General features: G+C 42.8%; 1 protein-coding gene across 1 annotated transcript in view; it reads right to left on the bottom strand.

Annotated features, from left to right (window-relative positions):
• LOC147881992 (oligomeric golgi complex subunit) overlaps positions 1-9,993 on the bottom strand; it is a 90,969-nt gene extending 80,976 nt beyond the window's left edge. The window contains exons 1-2 of the mRNA XM_087401736.1: positions 9,226-9,993; positions 7,795-7,847 (exon numbers count right to left, since the gene is read on the bottom strand). Coding sequence (XP_087257862.1) covers positions 7,795-7,847; positions 9,226-9,441 — 269 coding nt within the window. The 5' untranslated portion in view covers positions 9,442-9,993. The remainder of the gene's footprint in view (positions 1-7,794; positions 7,848-9,225) is intronic.
• Positions 9,994-12,786: the final 2,793 nt, after the last annotated feature.

Raw genomic sequence — 12,786 nt, 5'->3', positions numbered from 1 at the left:
AAGCTACTTGGTGAACCTCTCCCCACTCATACAAGGAATGCTTCTTCAACAAATCTGTTAGTGGGGAAGCAAGACGTGCAAAATTCTTAATGAATCTGCGATAATAACTACACATCCCTAGGAAGGATCTCAGCTCATGTAAGTTTTTGGGTATTGGCCATTCAATTATGGCCTTGACCTTTTTAGGGTCAACCCGAATTCCCTCGGCAGACACAATGTGTCCCAAATACTCTATTTCTGTCTTGAAGAACTCACTCTTCTTGATATTTAGGAACAATCGATCCTTCCTTAGGAGCTCCATCACCTTAGCAAGGTGATCCTTATGCTCTTCCTCATTCTGGCTGAACACTAAAATGTCATCAAAAAAGACTATGACAAATTTTCCCAAGTAGGGTCGCAAAACCCTTCTCATCAGCCTACTAAAAGTGGCTGGAGCATTAGTTAGGCCAAAAGGCATGACCAAAAACTCATAATGTCCAGTGAGAGTGCGAAAAGCAGTCTTATGTTCATCCCCAGCTTTCATACGAAGTTGATGATAACCAGATTTCAAATCCAATTTGCTAAAAACTTTAGCACCTTTAAGCATATCCAATAAATCATCCACTCTTGGAATCGGATACCAGTTCTTAATCGTAAGTTTATTCAAAGCACGGTAATCTATACACATACGATATGATTCATCCTTCTTCTTAACCAATAATACACGTGCTCCAAATGGAGAATTGCTTGGTCGAATCAGGCCTTTTTGCAACAGATCTTCAATTTGTTTTTCTACCTCCTCCATTTCTATCCTGTTCATCCTATATGGGGCTCTACATGGAGGAGAAGCTCCTGGCTCTAAGTCTATGGCATGATCATCTTCTCTCTCCATAGGCAATTCGAATGAGTCATCTCTTGAAAATCGATCCTCATAAGCTCTAAGGAACTCATTTCTCTTCCGATCTTCTTTTGAGATATGAAGATCTCGTGAATCCCGTATATACACAAGATTACAATCTACCCCTCTTTTTACCAATCTTTTCGCTTGGGTAGGAGTAATCAATGGAATTGTATACATGTCCCGATCCCCTACGATCCTTATGTTTTCATCCTTATGTACAAAGCAACAATGATGAGTATGAGGATAAATAGCAGGGTTAAAATCATACCGCCATGGTTTACCTAGTATCATGTCAACGTCTTGTAAAGGGGCTACTAGAAAATCCCTTCGATCTCTATATTTTTGTATACGAAAAGGAATATTTCGTACTATGGATGTGTCTTCTTCATTGTGTCCCCTAAAAGCTCCTGAGAGCGACATGTTTTTTATAGGTTCTGGTTTAAGATGGAGTAATTTTGCCAATCTATCACTTACTAAGTCATAATTACATCCATCATCTAGGAGAACCACTATTCTCTGTCCATTCACGAATCCATACACCTTAAAAAGATCATGAGGCCCAAAGGTATTGGCTGAATGGACAGCATTCACTATTGGCTCAATAGTCACAGTAGATTTCGAGGGTGACAAGGTAGAAGCCTCACCCTCCTGCTCACACATCCGGTCTTGCAAGATAGCAAAGGATGCCTGGGATAAATTGGCTTCTCTCTATCAGATTCGCAATGAAGCTCGTGTTGCATATTTGAGAAGGCAATTACAGGAAGTCAGTATGAATGAAGGTGACTCTATGGATGCATACCTGACAAAGGTCAAGGACCTCATGGAACAGCTTGCCAACATTGATGAGGTGGTGCCAAATTCACAGCTTGTCAGTACCATTGTTGCCAGATACATATCAAGGGTTTGCTACAACCCTTCGATTAGTGGCCATGGGTATCCAAACCACTATTCTTTTGATCAGCTAGTTACTTTGCTTTTGCAGGAAGAGCAAAGTAGAGCTAATAGACAAGCCATCATTCTTAATCATGCATTTGCTTCACACCAGACAGGAAGAGGCAAGGCTTCCAAGCCTATGGGCAAGCCAAAATCTGCGCATAGCAGCTGCAATTCCTCCCATGCATCTAAAAATACAGCAGATAAGTCGAAGAAGAAAAGATGCAACTGTTGTCGCAAGCCTGGACATGACATTTCAGAATGCAGGAAGCGCATTGCTTCGAAGAAAAAGAAAGCAGGATTGACAGTTAATGCCTCACATACTATTGAATCCCATGAGCCAGAAGATGCTTCACATACACATGCTCTTCAGGATGATTGGACATGGGCTGTCCATTGCTCATTTGATCCCTCCAAAGCTGATGCATTCCTTACTGCTAATGATGCTCAGTCCTGGTACTTTGATAGTGGTGCTTCCGAGCATGTGACATCTTGCACACAATTGTTTCATTCTTTAGCTGATGCACCTCGAGGGGGGACTGTTACATGTGCTAATAATGCTTCATATGCTGTAAAAGGAGTTGGAGATGTGCAGCTCACATCCATTTCAAGCCATCCTGTCACTCTGACAAATGTTCTTTTTGTGCCTGGAATTGAAGTCAACTTGATTTCAATTTCAGCAATTGCTACTTCAGGTTTCAGAGTGATTTTTGATGGCTACAGATGCCTAGTTTATGATCTTCGTGATGACAATGCCATAGTTCTCACTGGCACTTTGCAAAAAGTGCTTTATCACCTTGATCATCATTCAGCTGCACTTTCTATTGAAGCATTGGCTATTTCAGATTCACAACTTGCTGAAACTCATCTTTGGCATGAGAGAATGGGCCATCTCAATTATAGAGCTCTTGCAAAGCTACATTCACAGCAGATGGCAAATGATGTACCTCAGACTCACACAGTTTCCAAACATGTGTGTGAGGGTTGTCTTTTGGGTAAGATGCATCGATTTCCTTTTCAAAAGAATTGTCCAAAACTCTCACAAAGGAAATTGCAGCTAGTGCACAGTGATGTCTGTGGCCCAATGAGGACAAATGCCATTGGGGGGTACAAGTATTTCATGACTCTCATTGATGATTTCACAAGATATTGCTGGATATATCCTTTAAAAGCCAAATCTGAAGTTTTCCTATGCTTTCAGAGATGGCTGAATATGGTTGAGAATGAATCAGGATGCAAGCTTGTCACCCTCAACACAGATAGGGGGGGAGAGTATATGTCAAAGGAGTTTGATACATTCTGTCTTCACGGGGCATTATTCACTCATGTACTACTTCTTACACTCCTCAGCAGAATCTTGTTTCTGAAAGGAAAAACAGGTCCACAATGGAGATGGCCAGATGCATGCTTAAGGCCAAGTCTTTGCCCAATAAATTTTGGCTTGATGCAGTAATGTGTGCCAACTATGTGCTGAATAGATCACCTACACGGGCATTGAAGACTGTTACACCTTATGAAGCATGGAAAGGCAGGAAGCCTTCACTTTCACACATGAGAGTTTTTGGGTCTCTTGCATATGTTCATGTACCATCTCAGCTGAGACATAAGCTTGATGACAAGGCAATCAAATGCATATTTATTGGTTACAGCCAGGAGAGCAGAGGGTATCGGTTATATCAACCAAATACTGGGAAAATTATTGTCAATAGAGATGTAATCTTTGCTGAACATTCAACTTCTCCTCTTGTGGACTGCAAAGCAAAGCCAGATGTTGACATGTTTGATGCCTTTGAATCGTGGTTACCTCTGCCATCATCAGAAGAGGATTTTGACCAGCAACATGAGCCTCCTGCACGCCCTCCACTAAGCAATAATCAGCCACAACCTCATGCTGATTTGCAGGTTTCTCTTCCGGCACAAAATGATCCCACTACTCATGATGCAGTCGTTGAAGAAAGAGCTGTCAATAGACAGCAAAGGCAAGTTCCCAAATGGCTTCTTGATACATTGAGGGACAGCAAACAAGATCAGCCTTTTGCTGCCTGGACAAGATCAGGGAATAGACAGCATGGTCACTTTCTTGAGTTTGCATTCCTTGCTACAGCTTGCAATGAAGAGCCTCTGTGCCATAAAGATGCTTTTGACAGCAAAGAATGGATGGATGCAATGAGAGCTGAGTTACATTCCATTGCTAAAAATGACACATGGGAATTAGTAGATCTCCCTCCCTGCAAGCATGCCATTGGAACGCGGTGGGTCTACAAATTAAAAAGGAAATCTGATGGCAGCATAGATCGATACAAAGCCCGTCTTGTTGCAAAAGGGTATGCCCAACAACAAGGCATTGACTTTGAGGAGACATTTGCTCCCACATCCAGGATTACTACCATTAGATGTGTCATTGCCATTGCAGCCCATCATCATTGGCAAGTGCACCAGCTTGACATCAAAACTGCTTTTCTTCATGGGGATCTGCAGGAAGAAGTCTATGTCACACAAACTCCTGGCTTTGAGGTTGTTAATTCTGAAAATAAGGTATGCCGGCTTAGAAAAGCCCTTTATGGTTTGAAGCAGGCAGGCACCCAGGGCATGGTATGCCAAAATTCATGCACACTTACTATCCCTTGGTTTTCAGAATAGTCCCACAGAACCCACTCTTTATGTCCGTGGAAGTGGATCTGATTTTTTAGTGCTGATTTTATATGTGGATGATATGCTCATCACGGACCCAGATACTCAGCAATTGCAGCTTTCAAGGCTGATTTGCAGCAGATTTTTGACATGTCAGACATGGGACGGCTCCATTATTATTTGGGCATTCAGTTTGCTCATGTTGAGGGGGGTATCATGATGTCTCAGTCCAAGTATATTGGACAGCTCCTTGATCATTTTCAGTTTGAGGATTGCAAGCCAATCTCTACTCCAGTGGACCCTGGCTTCAAATTCTCAGCTCATGATGGGAGCCCACCATGCGATATCACTCTTTATCAGCAGGCTGTTGGATGCCTTATTTATTTATGTCACACCAGACCTCACTTGCAGTATGCAGTATCTCAGCTCAGCAGATTCATGCACATGCCCAGTTCACAGCATTCGCAGGCAGTGAAAAGAGTCTTAATATATCTCAAAGGCACTCAGGATTTAGCCCTCTTCTATGGTGATCAGGGTTCACTTACCATGCATGCTTACACAGATAGTGATTGGGCAGGATGTTCCGACACCAGAGTGTCACATACTGGCAATTGTTTTTTGCTTGGCAATTCATGTATCTCTTGACTCAGCAAGAAGCAACCAACAATTGCCACGTCTAGCTGTGAGGCTGAGTATAGGGCAGCTTTCACCGCTACAGTAGAGTGTGTTTGGCTTCGACAGTTACTTACAGATCTTGGTATTCGCCAGACATCCTCCACTATTGCCTACACTGACAGCCAGAGTGCTTTGGCCATTGCGCGTAACCCAGTGTTTCATGCGCGTACCAAGCATATTGAAGTTCACTATCATTATGTTCGGGAGCGGTTGTCAGCAGGAGACATAGAGTTGTCCTATCTTCCCACATAGGACAACATAGCAGATATGTTTACAAAGTCACTTCCTCGTCCCAAGTTCGAAGTCTTTCGACAGGCTTTACACTTAATTCCCTTTGTTACATGATCAAACATCCCTTGTACATTCATAGGTGGCTATATCCTTTTGGATGAACATGTGCCACCATGACTAGAAAATACCAGGTATTCTGAGACGTTTCCAGAGTACTTCAGCCCATCCCATGGAGGGGGGTTTGTAGGCCATCCTCTAGTGGTTCTAGTGATGCCCTATAGGCCATGGTATGTGCCTTGTAGGCATAAATAAAGACACTTATAGTGTTAGTGTCTTTTAGGACACATAGGACACTTAGACCTATGTGACACCTAGGACACTTAGTCCTAGGTCTAGGTACTTGTACCTTGTACTCCTTTGTTTTTGGTTTATCCAAGATTTGACGTGACGGCTAACTCATCGCTTCTTTAGCTACCTGCACTCTCTCTCTCCTAATCGATCCTACAGTTCCAAGTTTCCAGTGATCGTGCTGAGGCGATTCGTGCCAAGAGGGGCTTCTTTGACAATACCTGTGGCAGTCTTCAGCAGTGGAGTATCACACGATGGATTCCTCCAGTTGTTCCAGCAGAGCACCCAACTCCCTAGCATCTATGTTCCTTCCAGGAACTAAGAGGGGGTGTTAGAGGTCAACATCTCCTGATGTCACCTAGAGAGAGGGCCTTTTGTGGGTGTGGCCGCCCAATCAGTGAGGGTAGCGTAGAGAGTGAGGGCCTCTGTTGTGGGTGTGCCCATCCCTCGTGAGAGTATGTTAGTGTGGCTGTCCAGTGCCACAGAGGTTCTCAAGCGGGGTACGAAGGTGTGTGGGCAGGTATGCCCTGTAGGGATGCCCTTTAGGTGCCTCTTAGAGGCCCATTTATGGGCTGTGGAGTAGAGGGTAGGCTGACCTGCAAGTCGGCCACCTTGCTGGCTTCAGCCCTCCATGGGCTGGGGGGGTTGAGCCCTATACATAGGGCAGTGTGCAGCCTTGTAGGTGGGTCGGCCCACCTGGCCAGGTCGGCTTGTTTGGAGCAGGGGCTCAGCCCTGATTTAGGGCCTTGAGAAGCCCCACTTGTAGAGCTGTAGGGTCGGCCCTCTAGGGCTGTTGGTCGGCCCATATAGGCAGGCTGGTTGGCCCTGCCCCTTGCTGGCCGACTAGGAGGCTGGGGGGCTATATATAGGCCGCCCCCCCCCCACGTATTTTCAGCAGTTCAGTTCACTGCAGTTTGGTGCCTGGTGGAGCAGCATATCCAACCCAGTGTAGCACCTTAGGAGCAAGGTAGTGGAGCAGTTCATCCACTCCCTTGTGCTCTAGTTCTCGTGGTTGTTGAGCTGTCCGGGTGAGCTCTCAAGCAGCCTGTTTGTTCCGCGGTTTTCCCCCAGTTGTAGTAGGGTTTTCTCCAGAGATCACTTGCAGTTCACTTGTGTCTCTCTCTCCTTCTCAGTGTGGTGTGTGTGAGGCGTGCTCTCTCTCTCTCTCTCTCTTCCGTTCATTTCCGCTGCACTTCTCACAGTATACACAGCACAACAGTTGGGGACTTAGGCAGCAAACAGAGTAAGGTTTGGGTACTATTTCAACAGCTCTTTGAAGTTCTCTTTTGCAGTTTTGCAAGCTCACTTCTCAGCTCTATATCTCAGTCATATCTGAGCTCTCTCTTAGATCTATTACAAATTCAGATTCTTTAAAGACACTGAAGGACAGCCCAAGTTGCTCAATACGTGGGACTGGGAACGTAGCACTCATCAATGGTGATAAGGACGAGGTAGGACACTCAGAATATGGTTCTAGAGATAACCCGTGGAGCATGAGCTCACAGTTACATGGGTATGATCCAGATAGAGGGACTTCCGCCAATGGTGGCCACTTCACACAAGTGCTAGGCTTTCCCACAGAGATGGGGATGTAAACCCCACAGTCAGTATCCTTTTTGTATTTCTGTGGTACCCAGAGTCAGTATTCTCTTTGTACTTCTGTGGTGGTTTCAATAGACAGCTTTGGGAATAATGTTTTTCTTAGTGTTCTCAGATGATGGAGAAATTGATCAGCAATGTGCTTGGAGAGGCAGAAAACCTTACTAGCCCCACTATTCATTGTTGAGCAACAAGAAGAAGCAACACATTACTGTACAAGAGCCAAGACAGGCAGGTGATTGTGATCAACACAGAGTCAAGACCTATGATGGGGGACAAGATCAAGGTAACTCTGACAACTGAAGCAATCGAGCAATCATGATTATAACAATATCTCTTGACGATAAATCATTTGTACTGTCGAGAGATCCAACACATCGTTTTAGAATGTGTGTTACTTCTGCCTAAAAAGAACTGACCATTGCAATATATATAGAACTGTGGATATTGAAGAGTAAGATGAAACATCAAAAACCCCTATAATCCAAAATACTCACCTATCACAACAATCTGCCATTCCTGCAACCTCCGATTCGACTGCATCCAAAGCCTACACAAATTGAGAAAGAATTCATTCAATTAAAACAAAACCTATGCACACACTATTAGTTTCTAGCCTTTTAAATCCGCAGAGACTATAGAGAAGTGATACGATGACCAATACAAGGTTCAAATAGATCATAAACACAAATCCAAAAATCCCACGGATGACTCAGTCAGAAGCTTTAATAATATCACTTATGGATGTCATAACACCACATTACAAGAGCTTATAATGATAGTGACTAATTTAGAAGCTCTCATGCTAGCTATAGATGTGAAAAAAAGCATAATGAAAGTTGAAGCCAAAAATTTTCCTTTGCTGAATGGCACGTCGTCTTAGTCAACAGACATCTAGCTTTACTTTGTGGTAAAACAATAATGGTTTGCATCATGACCCTAGTTCATATTTTCATTCATCCACAAGCTCTACCAAAGATAACTATCACTTTGAGTGACATTGACTACATTCACACAAACAGAATATAACTCACTCATTTTTCCATCCTATGTTTTTTAACTCAATGTTGCCTTGAAAAGTATCTCTGGAATCAAACATGCAACATATGAACACAGTCTTCATAACATATACCATTAGGCTTATTGCCTTTCACAACTTTGACTAAGGTGTCCATGTAAGTATTTCCGTAACTAAGGCATTGGAATTCTTCATGTGTTACTCGCTCTCATGCCAAAATTTGGTTCAATTTTGTTTTTTACCCTACCTTAAGCATTTAACCTTGATACTAATGACAATGTTGACAAACAGTTTGAAAATAAAAACAAAAATAAGAATAGATCTCAAATGTGTGATTGACATGCAATACAGAGATGGTCCACAATATGCACATTGGACTAAAGTTTGACAGCATCATGCTTCTGTTTTTTTAGATTCTCTCGTTCTCTTCGACAAAAAAGGTAGTAGTACTGCGCTTGGCAACACTATGTTTAATGTACTCTCTTTCTAGCTCAACTTTTACAGAGTGAACACATGGCGGTTTTTAGAACTGCCTCGCTATGGAGTGGAGGTCGTTTGGTATGCCTTTATTTGTTTTTCTTAACCTTCTTTGAGCTGAATCCTGCGGTACTACTGCCTTTTTTAGACTCTCTCTCTCTCTCTCTCTCTCTCTCTCTCTCTCTCTCTCTCTGTGCTTGCCTGCCTGCCTGGAAGCATGAGTAGCACGTAGACTAGACGGCAGTGCCCATGAGCATTCATGCTCTCGGTTCTATTACTTCTCGTGTACAGACCTTGTTGATGACAACGGAGGAGAAGATCTCTCTCTCTCTCTCTCTCTCTCTCTCTCTCTCTCTCTTACACACACACACACAATTGGAAAACGTAAGACATTTATTGTGCTAGACATTATCAAAAGATGCCAACACTTTACTTTTTGTGCTGCTTCTGAAGCCCGCAAAAATTCTTCATTGATAGATAAACCGCGCCTCTCGATAGTCGTCCGGAGGTTTTTCCTTCCCTGCGGTGTGCTCTCCGTGTAGAAAGAAGACAGAGTGCTCAAAGACACTAGCAGATCAGGAGAATCTGTGCGTGTGTCGAGCACCTTTTTGAGCTTTCGGGCAAGCCCCGGTGCCAGAGCTGTACTCATGGCTCAGATACAAATGGCAGCTCTATCGCTCTCCTGACTCTCTCAATCAATAGATCCGATTTCTTTTCTCTCTGTTCCTTCTCAATTGTTGACAGATCTACCAGATGCAAGGTCGGTATAAAACCGCCCACGTGCTGATCCTGGCAGAAAATTGTTTGTTTGTTCTGTGTATGTATGTTCAAGAAGTAGATCGTTTTGGGTTCTGAAGGACCGTTAATAATTCTCCCTTCAGAGATGCATGGGAAAGATGTAGCTAGCATAGATTACTGAGGTCTCTCTAGCACATCAACCCACCTTGCTCCATAGCATAGATTACTGAGATGTGTCATTTCTCTCTCCCATCTTGCTCCATCGTGGGTGCAAGGTGGTAGCTAGCATAAATTTCTCAGCTCTCGCACATGCGATACATCACAAAGAAGATGGATCACTCTAGCGACAACAGTATCTTTAATCTTTAACCTATTAACCACGGACACCACAAAAAAAAAAAGGGAGAGGACAAGTGGTAGCTTGGGGGAGAAGAGCCTGCCACGTGTCACAAAGAAGGAGCTCTTGGATATAGGCTTGGAGGGGGGAGGAGGTGGAAAGATAAGAGGGAGGCTTGGAGGGGGGAGGAGGTGGAAAGACAAGAGGCAACTTTAGGGGCAAGGAGGAGATAGAAGGTCAATGGAATGGAGGAGATGGAAGGTCTCAGAGCCATGGGTTAAGACTTAGCCAAAATTTAAGAATTCAAAGATCCATCTTCAGATGGGGAGTGGTTGAGGGTCATGCATCTTTGCTCATGCAAAGCACGGGTTCAGTACTCGTTCAGTATTATGCTAGTTCATACCACCCGCCCGCACCAAATGTGGTGGTTCACACTACTCTCATCCGGCTGCTAATTTATGGCACCAACTTGTGATTGGTGTAGCCATGGAGTGCGCTGACACATCTTTTGTGTCAGTGTTCGGACGTGCCCAATAGGTAGGCGGACACAAATCTTTTGTGTCAATGTCCGGGCAGATCCCTCCTATCGGGCCACCTAAGACAATACCCCCTTCACACCACCTTTTGGAAAATGGTGGGCAAGTGGTGTGAACCCATCCTTAGTGTGAATTTAAATCTCTAATATCATGTATAAGGGTCTAATGGCCTCAAGGCCACAACAAGGTGTGAGGCACATATCAATTAATCAAATCAAGAATCATTTCTCTTGTTAGAAAAAAACTGCCTATAGTGTATTTTGCATTGGATGAAATTGGTAAAAACTGGCTCAGATTTCTCCCCCTCTTTAGAATACAAGTTAAGATTTTAGTAATTTAGTGTAAAAATTAGTAAATGTGTATGTTTTGAGATGCCTTACTTAGAGAGTGTCATTATACTCATTGGTTGGGGAATATGTTTTCTCCCAGCACTCACTCCCACCTTGCTCCCCGCGCGTGAATGTTTCTCTCTCTTTATTAATGCCCCAGTCAAACTAAGGAGCTAACTTTAAATCAACACTGCTCTAATTGTCACAATCAACTAAAGAGTTAACTTTTAAGTCAATTGCACAAGATGAAGAAAAAAACCGTCCTTTATTGTATTTTGAACCGGCAAAAGTTGAAATTTTGTCATAAGTGGTGGGAAAGAGGTTATTAATTAGGGTAAAATTTTAGGGCAATCTAGGTTTTACATTATTTAAAGGATATATCTTAAAAATCAAGGCTAAATTAGTAATCCCTCTTTAGAATACCGGTTAATCTTGTCTAAGGACTTTATAAATAAGTGATATATAAATAAGAGTTATATATTAAAAGTTAAATAGTACAGTGTACACGTAAATTGATCACTCAATGATACCTATCAATCAAATGGACATATTGTGTGGTTCTAGCCTCTAGGTTTTCAATGTCGAAACTCGCCTTAACTACTTTAGAGTCTAGGTCTTGACTCTCTCCTTCATCCTCTAGTCTCGAATGACAGGAGTCAGGATTCACAACTCACACTCACCAATTTACTTTGCTAAGTTCCCACTACTGAGTGAATGTTGTTTGTAGTATCATCCCTCCACGCTCTAATTTTGTATTGCAACTTGCTTATTGCTTAAGCCTTGCTCATATGACAAAGCTTGAAAGTTCAAACACTTATGCCTAGCATCAAAGCTCCAAGGACTTATGCCTAGCGTCGAAGCTCCAAGGGCTAAGACCCAGCCTCCACATACTTTGAAGTTTAGAGTGCTTGCTTTGCATATTGTAGGCTCCAAAAGATTTTACAGCTTTAAAGTTTAGAGTTCTTTAAAATACTCTATTTCATGCATGGGTGACTTGTGAAATTTATTCAAATCTGCAAAGTTTCATAGTAATTATAGATGTGATCCATTGGCCAGCTATGTTCTCAGTATGCTTCCAAGTTCTCGTCTATATACGATGTTCAAGCTCTCGTGTATATACCATGCCCAAGTAGCTACTTTGATGAGGAGGTGATCCAAGTGGTCAAGGGGGCCAGTGACACATTGAGGAAGAGGAGTCGTGGGCTGCATAGACTAAGAGGAGTTTTTTGTAAAGGTTCAAAGGCCTGCAACTCAAGCACTATTGTTGCTATTAGCATTGTTGTGAGGTACTTTATAAAGTGAGGTAGAGGAAGAAGTAGATGTCGATTTGATAGACATTGACATCCAGACTATCAACTGAGGTGATGTTATTTTTAGCTATAGACTCTTGGGCTTTGAGGAGCAATATTCAAATTTGTTTGTGTAAGTCGATTCCCTAGGTAGGGTTGAGCAGTCATTTGCTTCATTGAAAAGTGCTTTCAGTATAAGGGATATCTACCGGGTAAAGGAGCTTTTATTGTTTTCTTGTGCAAGGTGATGGAGAGGAAACAATTGTCATTGAGTGGTTAGAGATCCATGGTCTTGTTTGTGGAAGGAGGTGGACGTTCAGTTTCAGAAAGAGGCATTAAGCAAGTGGGAGTTTAAGGTCATGTCAAAGAATATGTTCTATTTGTGGGAAGGCAATCATTGAACAATGGCATGGATGTCGCCAATTGATGATGCATATAAGGAGACAAAATGAAGGACATAAGAGTCATAAGGCCCACAATTAATCCAAGGAAGCCAAGTTGCACTCTTGATAGGAATGAGCTCGTATGGTGCAAGTTCATCCTTGTTTACAATTAGGTCGACCTTCATGCTATTGATCTCCTTGTATTACTTTCTTAATTTTATAACACATTGTTGTAGTAATTTTCTTGTAGACTTCGTGGACATGAAACCATTGAGCCAAGCTTGAGGGACACTCTTATTACTTAAGCAAGGGTGATTCTGAAATTTTTTTGCACTCCCTGCCTTGTGAGGATTCCACCAAAGTAGAGTGAAAGAAGAGAAGG

The sequence above is a fragment of the Dipteris shenzhenensis genome, chromosome 30 (genome assembly GCF_047967505.1).
Source record: "Dipteris shenzhenensis isolate YYH24624 ecotype China chromosome 30, Dip_SZ_1.0, whole genome shotgun sequence".
In the NCBI taxonomy this organism is placed as follows: Eukaryota; Viridiplantae; Streptophyta; class Polypodiopsida; order Gleicheniales; family Dipteridaceae; genus Dipteris; species Dipteris shenzhenensis.
This window is presented reverse-complemented; position numbering and strand designations above follow the sequence as displayed.